Source organism: Phaethon aethereus, assembly GCF_964289735.1.
Source record: "Phaethon aethereus genome assembly, chromosome: 12".
Classification (NCBI taxonomy): domain Eukaryota; kingdom Metazoa; phylum Chordata; class Aves; order Phaethontiformes; family Phaethontidae; genus Phaethon; species Phaethon aethereus.
Window position 1 is genome coordinate 4078154 of NC_138588.1, and position 21803 is coordinate 4099956.

The 21803-nt window shown below is 40.7% G+C and overlaps 1 protein-coding gene across 1 annotated transcript in view; it reads left to right on the forward strand.

Annotated features, from left to right (window-relative positions):
* Positions 1-21803, forward strand: part of ADAMTS17 (ADAM metallopeptidase with thrombospondin type 1 motif 17) — a gene marked incomplete at its 3' end in the record, with an annotated part of 194530 nt that overhangs the window by 42125 nt on the left and 130602 nt on the right. Inside the window, exon 7 of the mRNA XM_082005379.1 lies at positions 3575-3618. Coding sequence (XP_081861505.1) covers positions 3575-3618 — 44 coding nt within the window. The remainder of the gene's footprint in view (positions 1-3574; positions 3619-21803) is intronic.

Here is a 21803-nt window from a genome sequence, read left to right on the forward strand (position 1 = left end):
TTTTTTTTGGCAGGTTTTTGACTGTACCAATTTCCTCTGTCCTTTAGCAGTATGACCCTGCAGGGTTAAACTGGTCAAAAGATGTCATTTGGAGGATGCTGGGAAGTGACCATTAAACAGAATACTTCTTATTCATGTGGCACAGTTCAACTACTGTCCCTCTTTCTTACAAGAAGGACTTGCAGAATTTAGCTTAGCACAGTTAGGTATTTTTTTCCAGTTTGTGTGAGCCAAATGGAAGGGTGACTGTAGGAGGAGTTCTGAGCTCTTCTTTTCTGGCTATTTTTATTGAACAAAACAACTGACTTCTTGTCATTTTTTTAGAAGAATTGTTTAAGTCTGCTAATGGAAGCACTCTGCACAGTGCCACAAGTGACAATGACCAAGAATTTCACAGGTCCCTAGAAGATGAGAATACATGTCCTGCTTGATTCAGTCAGTGTCTAAAAGTGAAGAGTAAATTTGTTTCACAGCTACAGTGTGTGATTTCAATATATTATCCAAGACTTAGTGTGATAAGGTGAGATCTTGGATTTGAACTGCAGCTTCTGGAGCAAGAGTTTTATTCCAACATAGCTTCATAAAAGATTGTGCTAACAAAACTATGTCTCTGTGATAAGAGACTTCTGCACATGCAATGAATATTAAGATACATTTTTTATCCTGGGAATATTGTTATAGTACCATTCATGTCAAGTTCTCACTTCAAAAATATAGATGCAGTCAAGCTCAAAAATGCTCCAGAGGGAGACCTGTGATTGAAAACATTTTAAAAGCAGGTCAGTTTCAATGACATGATGCGGCCATCGTACCTCACTGGTGTGACAGATCCACAGGTGAGATAGACTTTTCTCAATGCCTTTTCAGTTTTTGTCTTTCCTCTGATTGCCAGAAAAGGACTGTAGGAGTTTCAGTGTGTAGTTTTTGTGATGGGGTGGCTGCTTGCCTTTGGAAGAAGACTGACACACACCAAACTCACTTGTGATGGAAGGTTTGGATATGCTTTTCTGTTCGGCCACAGAGTTTTGGGGTGATATGTTTACAATAGGTCCGGATGATTTAAAGCCCAGCATTTTCTCAGTCTGGAGAAGAGGAGGCTGAGGGGAGACCTTATCGCTCTCTACAACTACCTGAAAGGGGGTTGTGGCGACGAGGGTGTTGGTCTCTTCTCCCAAGTAGCGAGCGACAGGACGAGAGGAAATGGCCTCAAGTTGCGCCAGGGGAGGTTTAGATTGGATATTAGGAAAAATTTCTTCACCGAGAGGGTGGTCAAGCATTGGAACAGGCTGCCCAGGGAGGTGGTGGAGTCACCATCTCTGGAAATAGTCAACAGTTTAAAGGATGGGTTGAGGAGGTTTCATACTTGCAGGCTCACATGCAGTGAATTGGGCAGCTATGTTCAGTTCTTCTTGCTGACCTGTTTCAAGTCCTTCACTGACCAGACAGCATCACAGCACTCTCTTTACAGACAAGGATTTCTCTACCTCTGTAGGAGAGTCTGCAAGTTGTGCTGGATCATTTACAAGACCCCTCATTTTATGACATGCTGGTAATTTCTCCAGCAAGCTGCCTGAAAGTGCCAGACACCTTTCAGTGTAGAACACAGAGTGCAAGGAGCAAAATTGCTGTGCTTTATTTGCAGAGCTGGCCAGCCCCTGAAGAGAGATGCTTTTCTAGCAATGGCCTCCTGCCATCTACTAATAGTTCAGCTATCTGTTGTCACAAGAAAAGCATCTGTTTGATTTACCAGTTTATATAACATAATAAGACCTTAAATAAACCTCTGTCAAGTTGGCTCTGGGAACTCAAGCAGGCACGCTTGTGCCAGCTCCGTCAGGAGACTGTCATTAGTCTTCTTTGGAAAGGCTGGAATGCCAAGGTGTCGAGACACAGTAAGGCTGTGGTGAGAAATGAAAGCTGGGGCCTGTGTGTGGTTGTAGCTTCCGATTTTGTTTTGTTCCTAGCTGATTTTTTAATACTTTGATGGTTGTTGTGGGTTTTCTGCCTTGAAGCATCGTCAGTTTTCAATGTCTGCTTAACAAGAGCTGGTAATTGTTGTTGTTTCTCTCCTTCCAAGCCCTTGACAACTTGATTTGTCATTTTCAAAGGAGTTTGGTGTGAAGCATTTGGGTTCATCAGCCACAGTCCAGGGCCTTAAATCCCTTTTCCTATAAACCCTAGTTTCATATTTTTCTTCAAGAAAAAAGTATTTTTAATCTTTCTCTATTTTTATCTTTCTCTAAGTATTTTCTTTTTTTAAATATTTATCTTTCTCTAAGTATTCTCTAAGTATTATCTTTCTCTAAGTATTTTTAATCTTTCTCCTGCCAAACTCTTAAAATCCCACTGAGGACTCAGGCATTTCAAATGACAAACTCCAAATGCACTAATATGATTCTCTCACTAGCCTCCCCACAGGGTGAGGAAAGCCACAATGATAGAGATTATGGTTCCTCAGCTTCCCTTGGGTTAAGGAACTTCCGAATTGTTTTAGCACACGTGGTGCTTTTCTCCAGCTCCTCTTCATAGCGGATAGCACTGCAAAGTAGGTCTGATGAACATAGCTCCTAAAAGTTTAGGTCTAAGGGCTTATTGAAATGTATTCAAACCATTAATTTAGTTATAAAATATTTTTCCTCCCACACTTGTTTTTCTATCACAAGGAATCTCATTTACAAAATCTTCTCACATGAAGTGTCATCACTTAGATGGAGAGCTTCAAGGCTTTTTATTCTGTTTCTGTTTAATACAGCTCCATGAATCCCTGGTTGATTTGTGGGTGCCAGTGGCATATGTAGTCTCTCATGCTGCCTTGATGAGATCTGGGCAGACTGGATGAGATGTGGAGGAGTAACAGAGACCAAATGAAGTCTCTTCAACCTCTCTGTGTTGCATTCAAATCATAAAATGGCAAATCTGACTGTAATAAGTTTAGCTGAAGCCAATTCACCCAGCTGCTACCTGGCAAATCCTGAAATTCTCTTTCTTCTTCCTTGTCAACATCTGCCTTTCTCTGTTTAGTCCTGCTTCTTTCTTGTCTTTTTCTATTCCAGTGGAAGAAGAAAAAAATCTGGAGTGGAGAATTTCTGGGTATACATGATCAGTTCTGTGTTTTCAGGCCACATATCTCCTCCTCCCAATTTTGACAGTGCTGTTGTATCACAGGGTGTCTGCTCCTTTTTTGTTATAGTTCTCTTGTGAAAATAAGAGGTTCAGTTTTAATCCAGTTGCTGAAGAAGTCTGACGTCACAGAGTGAGGCAGTACTCTTTTACATCTAAATCTTTACAAGCTAAATCTTAAGTCTATTAAATTGGACTGTAGTATATGGAGCTGATTGACATAACTGCTTGTATATGGAGCTGATTCACATAACTGCTTGTAATCTTGCAGTGGCAATCAGTGCTGCTATCTGTGTTGTCATCATGTAGACTGCACAGCAGTTTAAAAAAAAAAAAAAACAACCACCCCAAACCTCAACACCCATGATATGTGAGTCATGCATCATTGCTTTTTCCTAGCCTGAAGTCTGGAGGACCAGGATACATTTCACTTCTGTTCTGTTTTTCTTTCTAGGACAGATTTCTGCGTACACAAAGACGAGCCTTGTGACACTGTGGGTAAGTCAAAAAAGTAGGGGAGAGTATTTTGATAGCCAACTCTATGTTAAGAGGAGCTTTCTGGGCAATATTTCATTCTTTGGTTTGCTGTAATGTTGCTTTTGCTATTCTGTATACCTCTGATGCGAATATAGATTAGTTGAGCAGGGTATGAACTATAAATAAGCTATTAAATATTCACCCCTTCTAAGCACTGGAGGTCTCTCTGTTCAGGAAGTAATCGCAAGTATTTCTACTTATTTGGAGTGGATGTAGAATTAGATAATTGGAGATTAAGAAACTGTCTTTTGGTGTGTATATATAATGCTCCTTTCAGTGCTCTCTCACCTAAACCAAGAATTTGCTAGCTAATGAATGTATTTCCCATTGTAAGAACCTGTGTAACACTCCCAGATCAAACTGGCACTCAGACACCAAAGAATACCTCGTTGTAGGAAAGCCAAGTTAAATCTTCTCTTCTGTCTCCTACTCCTCCTATTTCCTAATTGCCTTTAATCTTATCCAAACCCTGGATACACAGGGTCCTTACATTCCACACATTAAATACTTTGTTTATTTATTTAACTTGGGTTGCAGTACCCTTCACTGTATCAGTTCTGGTAATTTTTTTTAATCACCACAGTACCAGCAGTGTTTGGAGGCATAGCTCAATGATTGCATGATTTTTTTAGACTTGCCTCAAAGTCAAGCAGCCCCTTATCCTACATTCTATGTAAACTTGGAATGAATCCTGATTTTCAGCTGATCTTACACTCCAGTGTTGAGAGAGACACTCTCAGACTTGGGGTTGCTATGCTGGCAACAGCGGGTGATGGAGAGCACGGGGAAAGTGCCTTCAGCAGGAGCTCTGAGACTACCTGCAGAAGTCTCATCTCAGAATGCAAGTCCTTCTCTCTCTGTGTTGTGGAGATTGATCAAGTGAAAGAAGGAAATACAGAGCTGAAAAATACATATATTTTCTTTTCAAACACGAGCAAGGACTGGCCTCTATGTCCAAGTTTTCTTTCCAGTTGGAATCTGTCACAATGTGTTTATTCTGTGTCCAATGGAAAACACTCTTCCACTGAGGAAGGTTTTTCTACTGTGTACCAACATCTGGAGATGGCTGTGGTAAGATACAATAAAGAAGTTTAAAAAAAAAAAAAAAAAGAAGCTGATGGGAGACACATGCTGACTAAGGTCAGAGCTCTTTTCATTTTTAAAGACAGTATTGTAGAAGATTTCTATGACAGCATGACTAAGGAAATATTTTTATGACTTCTTTTCTGTTCTTAAAATACCCAAGTACTTTCTTGTGCTGTGGCTGCAGCAGAGAAAGTGGAAGATCAGAGCAATAAAGATTAAACTAATTTGTTAAGCTTTCCAGCATAGCTTTTCCAAGACATTTAGAAGGTCTGTGCTCCTGGGACAAAACCAGTCTGTCCTCTTCGCTCTCTTCAATCCTACTTTTGCTTCCTTCTCCCCTGACAGTTGCATTATGTGGCAGCAAAATACATTCTGTGCCCCACTGTTTCTGTTGTCTGAATCCAGAAGCAGTGTACCTTATTCCTGAGTACAGAAGAAATCCCCCATCTTTTCTTAAATACTGTTGAAATAAGTAAGTATTTTGATAACATCAATTTTCAAGCATTATTGCCTGTACCCAAATTGGTGAGTTACTACAGTCGTCTCAGATCATCTACAGTTTAGGGCCTTATCTCTGTGTTGTATATACTGGCTGCATATTTTGAAAGTTTTCTTGAAAACCATGAAACAAGGAACTATTCTGGTAGGGCTGCAATCTGAATGAAGTCTGCCCAAGTTATACTGCGCTCTGATATCTCATCTGTCCCTGCTTTGGGAAATACTTCTTATACTCAGTGGCTGGAGGTAGAGCCTGAAGAAGATAAGTAATTCCTCTGGTCATCAGCTTGCTAAGGAGTAATGCAATGGTGCAATATGAAATTGGAGAACGCTGGATTTTAATGGATTCCCATCCATAAAACAGATGTTTGGTGTTTCTGAGTCTTTGTGTGTGTCCTAAACCCACAGGGTAGTATCTGATAATTATGGACAATGTGTCTGATGCCCTGAATATATAAAATATTGGTGATTTACATAGAGATCATTGTCTCTGCCTTCTGTGGATGGATATAGCACTGTATTAGCTTCAGTCCCCTTTCTCTGCCAAAGGTATTGTATTGGTGATATAACTGTGATTTTTCTTTCCTCATGAAAGCTAGCCCATATGTAACCCATTCATATTACAGATGCTAAACCAGAAGGGAATTTGGCTTTGTGTCATTAGCATATGTGTCACAGCAGAGGAAGAATAAATTAAGGAATATACTTCCGTGGCATGCAACTGGTTTCAGAAAGTGGTTAGTGTTGGTAGTACTAAATTTTAACTGTGTGAAAGATCCTCCTTAGTCAGAATAGGGAAAAATAGGTGTCACTTGTAGAGAAACAGGTTTTAATAGCCACTATTCTGTGCCCTGTATATATGTGTGTATATATAACCCATATATATATATATATATATATGGCTTATATAAGTAGGAAGGTAACATGGCACTTACTTGGGCTTAATATGTGTGCAATAATCGAAGTAGGCTGATGCCCATTGGTATACCATGCTGGCTTCTGAAGAATTATGTTGAGTTTCAACTGTTTCTGTTGTTGCCAGATTCCTGTTTCTTACTCCAGCTCCCACAGACTGTCCCCTCCAAATCAGCAAGACTGCCTGCAAAAGCAAGAACCTAGTCCAAAGAGTGACATCGCATTTGGTCTTGATGGTGAAGCTGAGGTTATAGCACTCACCAAAGTTCTCTAGAACATAACTTGCTTCCATTGCTTGCCTTATACTTCCCTTTTATATTTGAAGAACATGGTCTCAGCAGATGTATATGGATGCATCTTATGGATGATCCATAAGATCCATCCATCTGCTTATGGATGACATTGGCCATTGCAATGTTGTACACTGCCATCCTATAAAGGAAGAAACATCTTTCTGGTGAGCAGGCACTCTCCTAAACTATGAGACTGAGGCTACTGCTCTATATAAGGCAGAGAATCTGGACTGTAGACTCCTGATTTCTATTCCCAGCTCTGGCATTGACTCATTGTGTGACATTTGGCAAGTCCCATTCTGAATACTTCTGTCTACCTCTATGAAATGAGCATTTTGAGTGCAAAGCTAGAGGAGATTGCATGGCTTAAGAAGTTCTCATATAAAGCAGTGTGATGTCCTTGAGTATATGATGCAATACAAGTCCAGAATCTAATGTTGCTGAGTCATGTTTAAAGCTACTATAAAGAATCTATTAGATTATGTGTACTAAAATAAGAGGACTCAGGGCGCTGTAGGTAACAGGTTTTTTAGTGACAGTGCCTTGGTTTTCCTTACACTTTGAGAAATACGGAAGTAAAACTTTTCCTGGTAGAAGTATTGAGGCCCAGCTGTTGTTCGGAAGTGGGATTGTGAAGTTTAAATGGCTTATAAGAGGTGTTCATTTGTGCTTAGAAAGATCCATATTGAAAAACCTGCCTGGAATCTTTGCCTGCCATGCAGACACAGAGAGAAAACAGCAGCAGGAGGTTTGTATTTGTATTCTGGCAGGGGCCTCTCACTGAAACCAGTTACTCTGGGGACTTTGTTCAAATTTTCTTGGCCCAGCTGCCAAGGTAGTGTGGAAGGTTACATAATGGCTGAAACAAGCTCAAAAACAGTGAAAATATGTAGGTATGTCTTTGTGTGGTGATACCCTGCTGGCTGCATCAAGAAACAGAACCACATTTCTTTAAGAAATAGTTTGTTAATGCTCATTGTCCCACTTGGTTGTGTAAGTTAGCTCTAAGAACGAATGAATTCAAAAAGGAGGTGGACAGGAGGCAAACAACATGCCTGTATGCAATACATTTGCAACAACTGTGTTTCAACAGCCTCAGTTGCGGGACCTCCGGTACGCTCTGTAATTTGAGCAGCGAAGGTTTGCTTTGTGCGACACAGCCTCGTCACACACCAGTCAAAAAGTTTGCAGTCTGCTGCTGCTTCAGACTCATCTCTCGTGATGTGACTCTAACCAGATCTGCCGTTTCCTGCAGAAAAATCTTTGTTCCAATTGAGCTGCCTCTAAGCCAGCCAAATTGAGAGTTTAATGTCTAGCTATTAATATCAGGCTGCAGCTTGGAGTCTTGCACGTTGTCAGAATCCAACCTTTCTGTGACATAAGCAGATTGAGAATGCCCCTTTCGTTCAATATTTCCACTGCTAGTGCCAAATAAGCAGCTTTACGGTTAGTTAGGAATGATCCTGCATATTTCAAGGCAAAGCTTGGCCTTGACTCCTCAGTGTACATGTTACCCCAGATCCAAGCTGAAGCTTCCCTGTATTTAACTAATAATAAAAGTGGGGGCAGTGTGGAATTGGGAAATGGAAAATGAGAATGTGTCTTAAATATCCTTAAATTGCCCTGGTTAAAAATGTCTTTACCTCTGCTGCAGTCACATGTGCTTTTCTGTGGCTTGATGTTGGGGAAAAGAAAGCAGAGTATAGTGTATATACTGCAGATGGGCAGGTTTAGTTGAAGGAATAGCTGTCTGGAGAAAACCAAGCATCAGAGCAGAGGTGATTGAGAAACACAGTTTTCGAGACTGTTTCCACAAGTGAATCCATGTTTTGTGAAAAACATTCCCATCTCCTGGCTGGCTTTAATTAAAGGGCTCAAAGATAACTTACTGAGAGTCCTGAAGATTATAAAACCTTCCATAATTTGTGTCCTTTTTCTTGAGTTTTCCAAACACTGATACGTGAATGGAGAAATTGGGGTTTTGGTTTTGCCACTGCACTGCTGGGTGACTGCACAGATGACATCCCTCTGCTGTACCCCTGTATTCCTATCTTAGTCCTTTCCTTCTTTCAAAACTGTGTAGAGAGCTATGGGTGAAGAGTGCTATTGTAGAGAGCTGCATATTACGGTGCTATTAGCCAATTTCCCTCCCTTTGTAGCTACACCCTGCTTTCTTCTTACAAGTTTGTCATAGCAAAGTGTTTCAAAATATGCCCAGACTTTGCAAATGAGATACTTGGTCTGTCTCCATGTAGATTTGACCCTTTTTTATTCCATGTAAAATAGCTGAATAAAGGACTGCACATCTTTACCTTTTCCTTGCCTGTTTGCTTAAGCAGTCAGGTGGTCTCCTGTCCACAGCAAGTAACGGTTCTGATCGGTCCTGCCTGTACTGTGTACTGTTCATTTAAATCTTCCTCCCTATGTAATATTCATTCCAGTCCCCTAACAGTGTCACAACAGAGAATTAATCCCCTAGGAAAAGGAAAAGACTAGCTGGTTTGCTGTGAGTGGAAAAGAAAAGGAATTCTCACATGAAAAACATTTTCCATAGTGGTTCGTGTTGAATGTTTCTGTATATTCCAGGGCGGGTTTTTATTTGATGCCAGAATAAATAGAAATACCTGCTGCTTAAAACAATTCATTAGAGAAGCAGTGCCTGGCTTTAGCAAAAGCCTTGCTGGGACTGTCCTTCAGACCAAAATCAAACACAGTTTAATACATTAAAATGAACATACTGTAGGTTCAAATGTCCCTTAAAGAGACACTGTCAAATTGATTTGGTGTTTGTGAAAGAAAGGGACCTTACGGCATTGCAAATTTTTATGTCACTTGTGGCTCTGTAGGGCAATGCAGAGTCAGGCTGCTGGCTTTATGAAACCAAAGGGAGCCATGGTACAGTGCAGTGGAAGACTTTTTCCCTTGCCTTTTGGTTGCTAGGGAATAAATACTCGGCTGCACAACGCAGACAGTGCAGAACTGTGCTATTCGGCATATTCATCACTACCATCTCTCAGGCCCCACCCTACCCACAAAGGCCTTCCAATTTCTTTTCACCAGCTAGCAATCTCTCCTCTTCCAAATTCCCACTAAAAACTTGTGTGCCAAGTGAGTGTAATATAAGATGGCATAAATTTTAATAGAAGCACTGGGATGAGCACAGCCACTCAAGTAATCAGGAATTCCTGCTGCCGTAACCCTTGCTCTTCCTCACTTCAGTGTCCTGTGTGTGCTTTTCCTTCTTTCTTATTTCAGGGACATGGCTTCAGCCAGGCTGCTTCACACATGCACAGCTGTTCACAGGCTCAGAGCTAAAGACCAGAGGAAAATCCTGCTTACACTGGACTCAGTGAGAGTTTTGGTAGTGATTTCAGTGGGGTCAAATCCTGGCCCTGCTCTTATGTGTTGTCTGAGACACACAACCCTCCTTGGGCCTCTGTCAAAAAACTGGCTGAGATTTTTTCTAGAGAGACTAGTCAGTTTGGGGTACCTGAGGCATCTTTGGAAAGTCTGGTATCATGAGGATGGTGCTTTGTACTTTTTGAAAATCAGTTGGCATGTCTATTAAGCTGTTTATTTGAGCATTCAGAATCACTGAAATGTTTAAAAATCTTGCAAAGAAACAATAGTCTGCAAGAGCCAGAAAATGAAACCCAGTAGAAACCACAGTGAAGCTGACCAGTCTGCTTTTGGAAAGACAAGTAAGACAGAAAATACACCATCTAATCCCCTTCATCCAGTCTGTAAGAAAGCTGGGCATGCCAGTTTTAACAGACTACATATTTATCATTAAATACATTAACTTTCTCATTGATTTATATGAAAACTTACAATGCATGCAATGTAGTTGCTTGAGTGAAGTACTGATATTATTTTATAGAGACTTATTTTCTGTTTCTATTGTTACGGAAACTAGAGCATTTGAATTTCATTTGCCTTTCAGTTTGTTTTGCAGCTCAGTAGTCTTGTTTAGGTTTGTCTTTATTCATTCCATATACTAAGAGCAGTGGTGGATTCTTGGTCTCCTTAGCTGAAAAATTACTATCTTTCTGGAAGAGATGCAGTAGCCATAAACAAGATACTTCCTTAGTTTGGAGATTATACGGTCCTGTTGCAAGGACCTTTTTGTAGAAAAGAGGTGATTGTTCAGCCTGCTCTGTTCTTACAATTTATTAATCTGTGAGTGCTATCAACTGAGTTTCTAGTTCTCTCAACCTTTTTCTTCATCTTCTGTCTGTTGTTTCATGTTTTGGCGACAAGAATTAACTTGCGTAATTAAAATAAATGAAAGCATTTAGTGGAGGGAAGGTTAGTGACAGGTTTTCTGTATGTTTGTCATTGTTCCTTCTTCCATGTATTTCCAGTCCCTAGCTCTGAAGTATCACAGACCTGCAGTTGCTCTCATGATTAACCCCCTTCCCTTGCCTTTTTGGGTCTATTTCTCATTGGTGGTAGTTCAGAGCTCTTAAGAAGTTCTTGCTCAATTTTGTTCCTTCATCTTCTCTTTGTTCAGCTGGGCCTGGACACCAAGAGGCCGCTCTCCCTGGAGAGGCCTGGATGGTCTGTATTCCATCACGCTAACTACATGGCTCGCCCACTGAGGTCATAGAGTTTCTCTACATTTACTACACTTTGTTGTTCGTAAACCTCCAGCAGTTCCTTATTAGTTCTCCTCCATACATCATTCTCCTTTTGTAGCCCCAAAATGTGTTTCAAGCGCTTTTATTTTCCAATTATTTATCTGTCTGTCTGTCTTCTTAGTAAGTACCCATCCCACAAGATAGAACAATAGGCCTCACAGTGGTGTTGTGTGTTTTGAAACTAGCTTGTTCTCAATAATTTGGAACTAAACACCATCAGCGGGGTGGAATAAATTTCCTCCACCAACCAACTGCTATTGGTAATTAATGTTCATAGATATTTAAGCTGGTTGCTGAAATACATATGTAGTCTTTGTCAACTGTAAGGCAGCACGTCCAAAATCTTCTCATCAACTTACCACCCTGCTTTTGTTTGTTAGCGTATCTTTGCTGATCTTAAATCTTGCTTTCTTGTTGCTCACTCAAACACTCCAGGCAAGGTTTATGCCAGAGCTGTTGTCTTCCTTATCGTGACTCACCCCAGAGTTGGTGCAGGACGTTTAAGCTTATCTTAGCTTGAAACCTTACCTTCTCCAACGGTTTTATTAATGGTTCATGGTAATGTGTTTTGATATATACAAGAGAAGAACTGTCTAAAATGCTGTGGAAAGGAACCACATTATTCCTTTACCAAGCAACATATTTCTGAGTAAATATCCTTCAGGCCATCACATCTCATTGTTGTACAAGGTGGGTGCTGATTACTATTTGAACGGAAGATATCTTTGTAAAACTCACTGGCTACAAGTAATGTGTTATGACAATTCCCCGTTAGGCATCTAGGACTCCAAACCAAATCCTAACCTAATGACAAATTGGTGTGTAACTGAGCTCCTTTCTGTTGCCTTTATTAAAAGGAGTATGTCATGAGGGAAAATGTTTGCCACGACTTTGTTGATATTTATTCTGATACTCTGACTTTATTCCTTCATTTCAGCTCCATGTCATAACTCACTTTATGTGCTAAATCATTGTGCAGTTTGACTAGTACGGGTGCAAACATGTACTGCATTCCACTCCAGGGCCATTTATGTCTGTGTGAAATTATCTAGACATATACACAAAGCACCTGGGAATTTCAGTCTCCTAGCTTAAAGGGCAGATACCGGCCTAAGATGTTCCTTTTCCCATCTTTTTACCCCTCACCCCCTTCCTACATCTGGGGCTTTGACATGCAATTATTTTGGGGAAAAGAACTCGTTATAACAGTTCCCAATGAATTTATGTGATAGTGTTCTTCGGAAGCAATTCAGTAAATTCTCCTGCTAGCATGGAGTAAAAAAAAAATCAGAAATGTGTTTTTTTTAATGCTTCTTTTGTGCAACAGGCAGTTCTTATGTTTTTGGTTCACCTGAATATACTATGCTAGAACTTCTGAATTATAGTTTTATCTCCTATACAGTTTTCTGCCATGATTATTTTCTAAATTAGAGATTAATTGTGGGACACTGTCTAAGAACCAAGGCTTTGCTTATGGCTAAATACCATTTAATCACAATTTAAAGAAACTCTGCTGTTTATCTCTGAAAGTGGTCATTGTGTTTGCAAACAGACAAGCTGAAGGCAGAAGCCTAATTGATGTCCAGCTAAGCACACACTGCCAAACAACTGTCAAGAAAAGTTCTGGAACTGCTCCTTGCTACTGTGTGTGTGAAGCTGAGAAGCCTTTGAGGCAAACATGAACAGAACGATCTCATTATATTAGGTCTGCAGACAGACCATTTCTGTCTTTTGGGGTTTATAGTATTTCTGCTCTTGTCTCTCTCCTCATCCATGTAAAAGGAGACTTTCAGACTGTAGATTTTACATGCTTTCTGCACTGCTTCAGCAGCTTCACACCCCAGCTCCATCATTTCTACTTGCTAAGGATTTGTTTCTCTGGGGGATTCTCACAAGAATGAACATAAAACAGATAAAATAATTTCTTCTGCTTTCATAGCTTATCCTGCTTCCTCCTTTCTCTTTTATAATATAAGGTTGTGGAAAGAGAAATGATGTTTCGTTTCTACAGTGTCAAACCTGCTGTCAGTATGCTATAAATAACCCATCACTTGCTATTGTTATCTGTGCTAGAAATGCCAACCCAAGTTTCTCTGCAGCAGAAAGTAGGATTTTCTGCTGTAACACACTTTCAGACCAGGTGGACATGCAAAACATGGGAGTCCTTTGCTCATTGTTTCTTATCCAAGAGCAGGGAACAGATTTTGCACATTCTGACTTCCAGTCCAGTGCCTTACCTGTTAATTCATGGTGCCTTCCTGGTAAATCTGTGCCATTAAACAATAGATTGAGGGTTTTTTGCATTTGATTGTATTTGTCAAAAAAGAATTTTTTGAGAGGAGAAGGAAATGAATTTGTAAATACGGCTTTTCCTCAGTAAAATTCAAAGCTCTTTACCAAAGAGATCAGAACTGTTATCCCCATTGTACTGAGTGAGGAAATGAAGCCTAGAGATGTGAAGGGACATGCCAAAGGACGGAGCTGGCTGGGGGCTAAGCCACAGCTCTCGAGTCTCAGTCCAGGCCCCTCAGCTGGAGGCAATGCTACTTCTTCTCAGGGCTTCCCAGTGGAAGCTCAGCGTCTTTGGGCAGCAGCCAGTTCTTCAGGTCAGTAAAATAATGATTCAACCCTTCAACAGGCCAGAGGTTTGTGTTTCTTCTTTCTACTGCCTGTGTCTTTATTTTTACCTCTGTTTACACGACCCAGCCTGGTCAGTTTGCTGCAGACTGCAGCCACATATTTTTTAAGAAAGCTGACACATCTATAATTGAGAAACCTCTGAGGTTTTTCTTCTCCTCCTGTCAGACATAGATGGCTTTTATCCAGTTGACTGCTTTACAGTGCCTTTATCCTTTGCTGGCTTGAAAATATTTCAGATAGTTTCTATTGTTTTATAGACCCTGTAGCTAAAAAACCAAGCTGTGTAAAAACATCTGTACATAGCTGTGCAATAGGCTACAGACACGTAGGGTAATAAGGCATGATTGCATTCATCGTAGCATTTGCTCCACTGGATAATCAAATGGAAGCATTCCAGTTGCACACAGGATATGTAAGAGTAAAGGAAGGAAATGAAGGACAGTTGCCTACTGTACTTTTACATTTCTTTTGTCTTGCAGCTGCCAAGACTAAACGCATTTTGAGAGCAAGTTTTTAAATAATGTAGAGATGAGATTTTACTAGTGATAACCAAGAAAACAACACTGGAAAGTGTGCATAAAACGTCTCCTGCTGCCCTCCCCAAGAAGGAAGCTTGACCTGCACTGATTTGCATTTATTTTGTTTGGGGTTTTTTTAACTTTGGTTAACCATCTGGTAACATGACCTAGTATAATTCCTAGCCTGTTTTGCAGGGTGCCTGGTCCTGGAAGGATTTTGCTACGCAAAGTGCACTCAGTAGATTGAAAGACAGTTTAAGTCCTTGGAATGTTGTTGGTTTCTATTTAACAATTCTCCCACTTCCACTGCCTCAGCAAAAGCTCCAAGTCTTTCAGTCATGATTGTGCTCCACGTAATACAAATAGAAATTGGGCATGTAACAGGAGTTTGCACTGCTGAAAATCTTCCCTGTGTTTACCAGCATACAGGCTCACTTCATGGCTGTACATGTTAATGGCAGGTGCTCTAGGAGAGGCGATGAAATTTTGAGCCCACCCAAGAATGCACATACCATGGTTTGCCATAGTACTTCTATCTTGTTGACAAAATCAGTATTTTACAGGGACATCCCACTTCATAGTTAGATTTGTGCTGTATTCACAGTTCAGCAAAACTGAGCATCTACAGAAGGTCGCTGCTTCATGATCTGTGGTCACAGCTGTATTTAAGCATCTAAAAGTACAGTCTTATTTTTAGAAGTTCTGTCCCACACTTGAGTAATGGTTACAATGCAGCAAAGTAGAAGTGATATAATTGTATTTAATAGTTTCCTGACTCCAAGCTGATCAGCTGTGACTGTTTTGTTCTATAGTTGTAAATGAAAAGTGGGTGAATTTCACCTACTTGGAGGTCTCAGCTAGGCCATTAAAAGTGGTATAAACACTGTTGCCCATAGTGGAAGTGAATTTAAACTTTAAATGCAAATTTATCTGGATATCGTGCCATGTAAATAAAAATCCGTCATATTTCAGCATGCCCTCTTTTTAATCCTTTATATTGGACAAGGATTCTGTATGTCAACACTGAATCCTGTGTTTTATTAAATGATAGATCATAAAAAGTGAGTGATCAAGGAGCTAAATTTCCTTCAGTAGTTGTTGCTTGTAGAAGTGGAAAAGACATTTAGAGAAGCACCTAGGAAGGTGAGAAAGCGGATGAAGCAGTTACAGAAGACTTGAGGTGATTTACCATATAATTTTGCATTAACATGTAGGATTGTGAACCGAGACAGTTCAGGGTGATGCACGATGCATTTGCATTACAGGAATGGCAAATGTCAGGGCCCTGAGTGCATCCCCAGCCCTCCTAGGAGTTTGGCTGCCTGGGCCAACCTAGGTAGTGGTTCAGGTGTCTAGCTTTGAGGAAAGCACTTCAAGAAAGCTCTGCTAAGAACTTCTCTGCTCACCTTGCTTGGGTGCAGTGGGACTGTGCCTTTGCCAGTGACACCACTGCCTCTACCTGCCTTATCATGCTTGACTTCAGCTCCCCTTCCCTTTTGGAGCAGCACCTGCCTTAGCTGCTCCCTGACAGCAAACTCTGGAGAGGTACAGTGCAGAAAACATGCATTAAGCATGTAAGTCACCTCAGCTGGTTCTTTTACTCCGCAGGAGGTAAGATGGTAACTTCATAATTTGCTCAGAATTGATGTCTTTGGGATAATTTTTGTCACCTTTTGGCCTCACCTTAGAATATCTGGCGTGAAGATAATGCTCAGATAAGGATTGGCCTACTGAATCAGCAACAGTTCTTTTAACCTCATTTCTTGGGAAAGTTTAAACAGGTAGAGGTAAGCAAACAGGCCAAACAGATAAAGAGATAAAAGAAAGCCAACATGGTTTCTAGGAAAGGAAGCAAGATCATGGCTCAATGACTTGGTGGAATTCTTGAAGACTCTTCCTGCCAGAACAGACAAGGAGAAGGGGGAGATGCAGTGGGCTTCACATTCCTAGCTTTTGCTAAAAGCTTATGGTGGAGTTTCCTTGCAGTAGTAAGTGTCTGATGTTTTTGGTCATGGAACATGAGAAATAACTGGTTTCAGTGGCCTGAAGAGCACATAGGAAAAAGTACTGATAAAAGGTCTGTTATATTTGTGCCAATGCAAAATTTTTAGTCAGATACTGCAGGAAACAACTGTTTCCTCTGGGCTTCAGTCGTTTGAGAAATGGATTGGCTGAGGAGGTCAAAAACAAGATTTGCATTTTTGCATATCCTAGGGAGGGAGGAGGCATTAATAATCAACAGTGTTATTATACAGTGAAATATTTAGGTTTTGTAGGATCTTTTGGCTTTTGAACTGTCTTGCAGATTTCATGGGTTTCTCACAGGGAAATTACAGCAATCTTCACTCATTAACCCTGAGTGAATACAATGTGGCACTTGCGATCAGTGGCTCTGATAGACTTAAATTTTAGTTTTCTGTTTCCTCCGAGCAATTATTTATTTTGAAGAGGTATAATGATTCTCTGGGTTGGGATACAGATTAGAGAGAAATTGGTCCTCTTTCTTTGTTTATTTTTGCTTTCTGGTTAGATCAATGCAAAAATATGTGAATATATCTGTGCATATGCCTGTGTTTGCATTTCTATAGCCATTTTTGTTAATGTATACATCTTTTGATAATGCCCATTCTGGAAAAAAAATTGCTGTCGCTAAATGCATGGCAGAGTACTTTGAATTTTAAATACCTGAATTTGACCAGATCTTCCCTGTAGAAAATAATGAGGTTTCCTTATTAAGTTTTTGCCACTTTAGATAGGAAGGTGGCTGTAGGAGATGGTGAAATTTTAGCCTAATTGTCACTGAGGGGGGGGTGTGTGTATATATGTATGTATGTATCTAAACTGTCCTTTGAACCCCTTGAATTTTATTTGGACATGGGTTCTGCTATATACGCTTTTAAATTTCAGGTTCAGAATCCTATAATCTGCAAAGTGTTTGTCTGAATTAGTTTGACAAGTCTTTTGACCTTTTTGATCAACTGACAGAAATATGTTGAACTTACTAAAATAAAAAAGAAAAAGAAAACCCTAGGCCCAACCCAACATCTTTCTCCTCCTGTATTCTTTCAGCATGATTTGTAGAATGCTAAGGATTTCTCTGTTTGCTTAGCTTGGAATTAGCCTTGTATTTTGACTTTAGCTAGTGGTCATGAGCAGTCAGCAGGTTGAAGATATTTGTTGGTTTTGTGTAGTTGTGTCATACATTTTTGTGTAGCCATTTTGCCTGATCTGTTTGCATTAAACCTCTGTCTGGCCATAATTAGACTGCTGGGTACACATTAATGTTCTGCTGAGGATCTGCTTGTTGGTTTTAATAATGTCATCCATCAAGCTCTAGCATGTACAGCAATATTTACGCTGTAGTAGACAAACAGAGTAAACACTGCACTTACAAGAAAACTGTCCAGTAAGTTAGGAGACTCTGTGGATGTTTTTACTTATTGGAAAGTTAAACTGATAGTCTAAAATGTCCATCAGTCTAATCAGACTTTGTTGCTCTTGAAATGAGAGAAAAGTAAAAGACTGAAGTTAGATTTCTATTTAGAATTTATATTTTATATCTCTGTTTAAGAAACCTGTAGACAGGACTCATGTTTCCTATCTTCTGTGCCCTAGTTTGGCTGCTTTTCTAGCTATGTCTGTTAGTCAGAGAGAAAGTACCAATTCCCCCTTGGTCTTGCCTGGGCCCAAGTATGGGTAAAATTCCTGACTACACCTCTCTCACCCTGTATCTTGACTGCTGATCAGTTCTGGGGAAGTACTGCTGCTCCTTCTAATCCCTTTGATGACCTTTTACTAGTGTCTGTTGACTTGGACTTCAACAAAGTAGCATTGTTCACTGGAGTTGCTCTGCCCTTCCAGATGGCTTTCCCTGGGATTCTTGCTGACCTCTGGACACAGACGTAAGCAGCATCTGGAGTAGAGATGCCTTCCTGAACCTGGGCCACAGATCCTGCAACAGAAAAATATTGCATAGGACTACTGAAGTCCGAAGTTTTGTATTTTTCTTTCAGAGATGTCAGTTGCCTCATGAGAGTCTGATAACTTATGTTTCAGTTTCATGTCTCTTCCTCCCTGTGTCTCACTTCCTTCTTCCATAATGTTCTCCAATTTGCCTCAAATTTCTTTCTGTGTGTTTATCTATCTGCCTAACTTGGATCTTCTCATTTCCCTTCTCCCTCTGTGGATCAAAGTGAGGAGAAGAAGCTCTTGGCACAGCCCTCTTGCATGTTTGCATTCTCTGTGATGTCTCTCTGAAACTGAGGAACAGGGAAGGGTGTGATGCTTTTGGCTTGGAGCAAAGGTCCTGAATTCTGAGAGCATTTGATGCTTTCCTTGATGGGCCTCAACTGCTGTGGTTTGTTTTGCAGTGCAGAGGTGTGTTTGCTGTGGTGGTTAGATCCTTGGGATTTTTTTGTCTGAATGACAGGTTTAAAAGTGATAACTTCTGACTGAGTATCCTATCGTTCAGTATCCTGAACAATCCGATTTTTATCTTTGTTACTTGTTGCATTTTCAAACATGAGAAAACTATAGTCCATATTTGTTCAATAAACTGGTGTGTTTACAGAGATGAAGAATATCCATTCATGCACCAGTGTCTGTAAGCCACATCATGGTCTAAACACTGGAGTACATAAAGATTTTTTGGATATACACTGAAGTGTAAAAGACAAAGACCATCCTTCTGGGGGTGGGAACTAAGTAAAAGAAGCCAGGAAATGGCTTAATGTACCTTCTCCAAAGCCAGTGGTAATACTGCTATTGATTTCAGTAAGATTTTGATCAGGCCCATGCTGATTATGGTAGCTGGTACAATTAGATCGGATGTAATATATATTCAGCTTGTTTTCTGTGAATGCCATGAAGCTGTTTATGCTATCATTAATCAGGTGGCTTTGCTGAGAAATGCATCTCGCTACATGGCAGCTGACAGGAGGCCACTGCCACTGGGCACCAAAGCAAGCTTGTACAAAAATACCCTATCTGCGTAGCTGGAAAGTACAGCTGTTACCGTTGCAAATTCTCTCCATAAGCCACTTACTGAGTGGGGTTTGACAGCTGAGAAAACTCCTACAAACCGTGGTGCAGACTCAGCATGTAGTTTTCAATCAGGGAAACACAGATTTGATTCAAAACGGAAATGTCACCCAGACAGCATACAGGTATATAGGAGCTTCCTGCAGTTCCCAGGGGTGTTTTATTTCGAAGCACGTGAGACTAGAAGAGGCAGTTCTCCCTTTGTTGGTCCTGATACTTTAGCACAAAGACCTAGAGCAATAACGTGAACATGCATGCATGGAAATGTCCCGCTGGCTTCTGCAGGATACTGTGACAGTAAATTTCTTTAGTGCTGCCTGCAGGTGCAGTCCCACTGTGAGCCTCACATGCTGTCATTTCTGAATTCAGACCATAAAGGCCTCAGGACTGGGACTGTGCCTTGACTTGTGTCTGTGAGGCACCAGGGACTCTTCTGGCTGCTGTCAATCATCGCAAGGAGCTCAGCAATATTAATCCAAATTTGTGTTTTCTTTCACAGGAGCTCTAGTTCGAACATGAGAGATTTCTTTTTATTAAGTGTGAGAAAAGCTCATGCTGGTCTTTTCCTTAGTGAAAATTTCTTTCTAGCTTGTGTTACTTTAAAGGTGACATTTTATTTTTGAGTAATTTAGAGAAAGAAGTACTAAAGTGAGTAGATTTAGGACATATTAAATAAAAATATCGCCAGCTACATTACATCTGAAATTAGCCATTACTTCTCTTCTGTCAGGCTGGCACTATGATGTGTTTATGCCCACGTAAAGTACCATGTGGGTCCTTCCCTTCCTGTGGGGGTGAAGTCAGAACAGACAGCTCTGGGAACCCAGAGGAGGGCCCTGTAGGTTAATAGTCACTTTAACGTGGTTTGGTGAGTGTGTGGACACCATGTGTGTGCTTTGTGCTTATGTCTGTCTACCCCAATGACAGTCTTTCCCTAACAGCTTTTTAACCCATTGACCCATTTGAGTCAAATTTGAGGATATGGATCTCAAAAATACTAGGCTTTTGGAAATTTTCTGAAAACTAGGAAACTGAGTACAGGAGAAAGCCCTCTCCCTTTGATGCTGCCACAGAGGGAAACATTGCATCACCCACATTTACATAAGAAACCCCAGGTGGAAGTGCAAATGTATAGGAAATCAAGACATTAATTTTGCAGTAAGTTTTGGCAGGGTTTTTTATTGTCACTTTCCCTTCCACCATACTATCATGCTCTGCCAGAACAAATGTGCTGGCTGTGGTACTGCATGAGGAGAGAAGCAGGGCCGTGGCAGTGCCTTAGTCTCCCCTTCCTTCCCGCTGACGTGGAAGGATCATTTTCACTTCCTACTCCTGGCAGCGGAGGTAGTAGGCAGTGCTGAGGTATTAGAGACCAGCTTCATTCTGTTGTATGACAGAAGCTTTTCAACCCAAGTTCTGACCTCAGCAGAGTAACTCAACCCTATCAACATTATCAGGCACAAACCCCAGGTTTGTCAGTTTTTTCAGGTCAGGCAGGCTGTGAGGTTAAATCAGCACTCAGCAAAGAATTAAAACAGAAGGGCCGAACCAAGAATTACTAAATAAGTTTATCAGTGCGTGTGTTGGCTGGCAGCTTGACAACGTGAAGCCAGAAGGTTAGACAGCCCTGTAAGTCAGGATGTAGGAGCTGTAATTGAGAAGTATCACAGAAGCAATTTGGAAAAGCATCTGTTTGAAGTTTGATTACTGTGAATCATCCCTTTATGCTGGCCGGCTCTGCTAGTCGCCTGAGCTGCTCTTATTTTGCCAAGAGAACAGCTTGACACGCATACAGCGCCTAAAAATGAAATACATTTTAAATATTAATATGTTACAAAAGTATAGATTCATTCGCTTTCCGAGAGTAACAATTGCTTAGTCATTCTTTAAGAACATGGAAAGAATTTAATTGAGAGCCATGGAAGAATGCCATTCATCAGCAGCACAGGTGTTCGCCCGTCTCTAAAACTGGCCCGTTCATCAGACCGCGCTGAAACTCTCCAGACACTGAAACATTGTTCATGATACATTGTGAATGTTGCTGAATGATTGCAGCACTGATCCTTGCTCGTGAACCCATCCCCAGCCAACACCACGGCAGGCTGAGATAGGCATGGCTCAGGAAAGCTCTTGAAACTGTTAAAAGTATCTTTTAATTTATTTGAATAGCTTCATGAGTTTCTTAGTGTTTGCAATTACAAGAAAGAACAACTGGAACTGAATGCTGGACCCCGACTGTTAGCTCTCAAAGCAGATGCTGTTTGGTACAGAGACTCCAAATATTTTTTCTGATTTATTGCCAAGTCTGACCTTGTCTCTTCATTCTGGAAGGGAGATACTGAGGAATTTGAAGGCTTCAGGATCCCTGCTGCTGAATTTCATGTTCCTCTTTGTTTAGCAGTCTCACTAAAAGCTGTGATTTGGTCTTTTTCTTCATTCCCCTTCATTCCCTCTGAACTCGGGCCCTCTGTTGAAGCAGAGGGGCCAGATGAGTTGCAGGGAAAAAACGACAAATT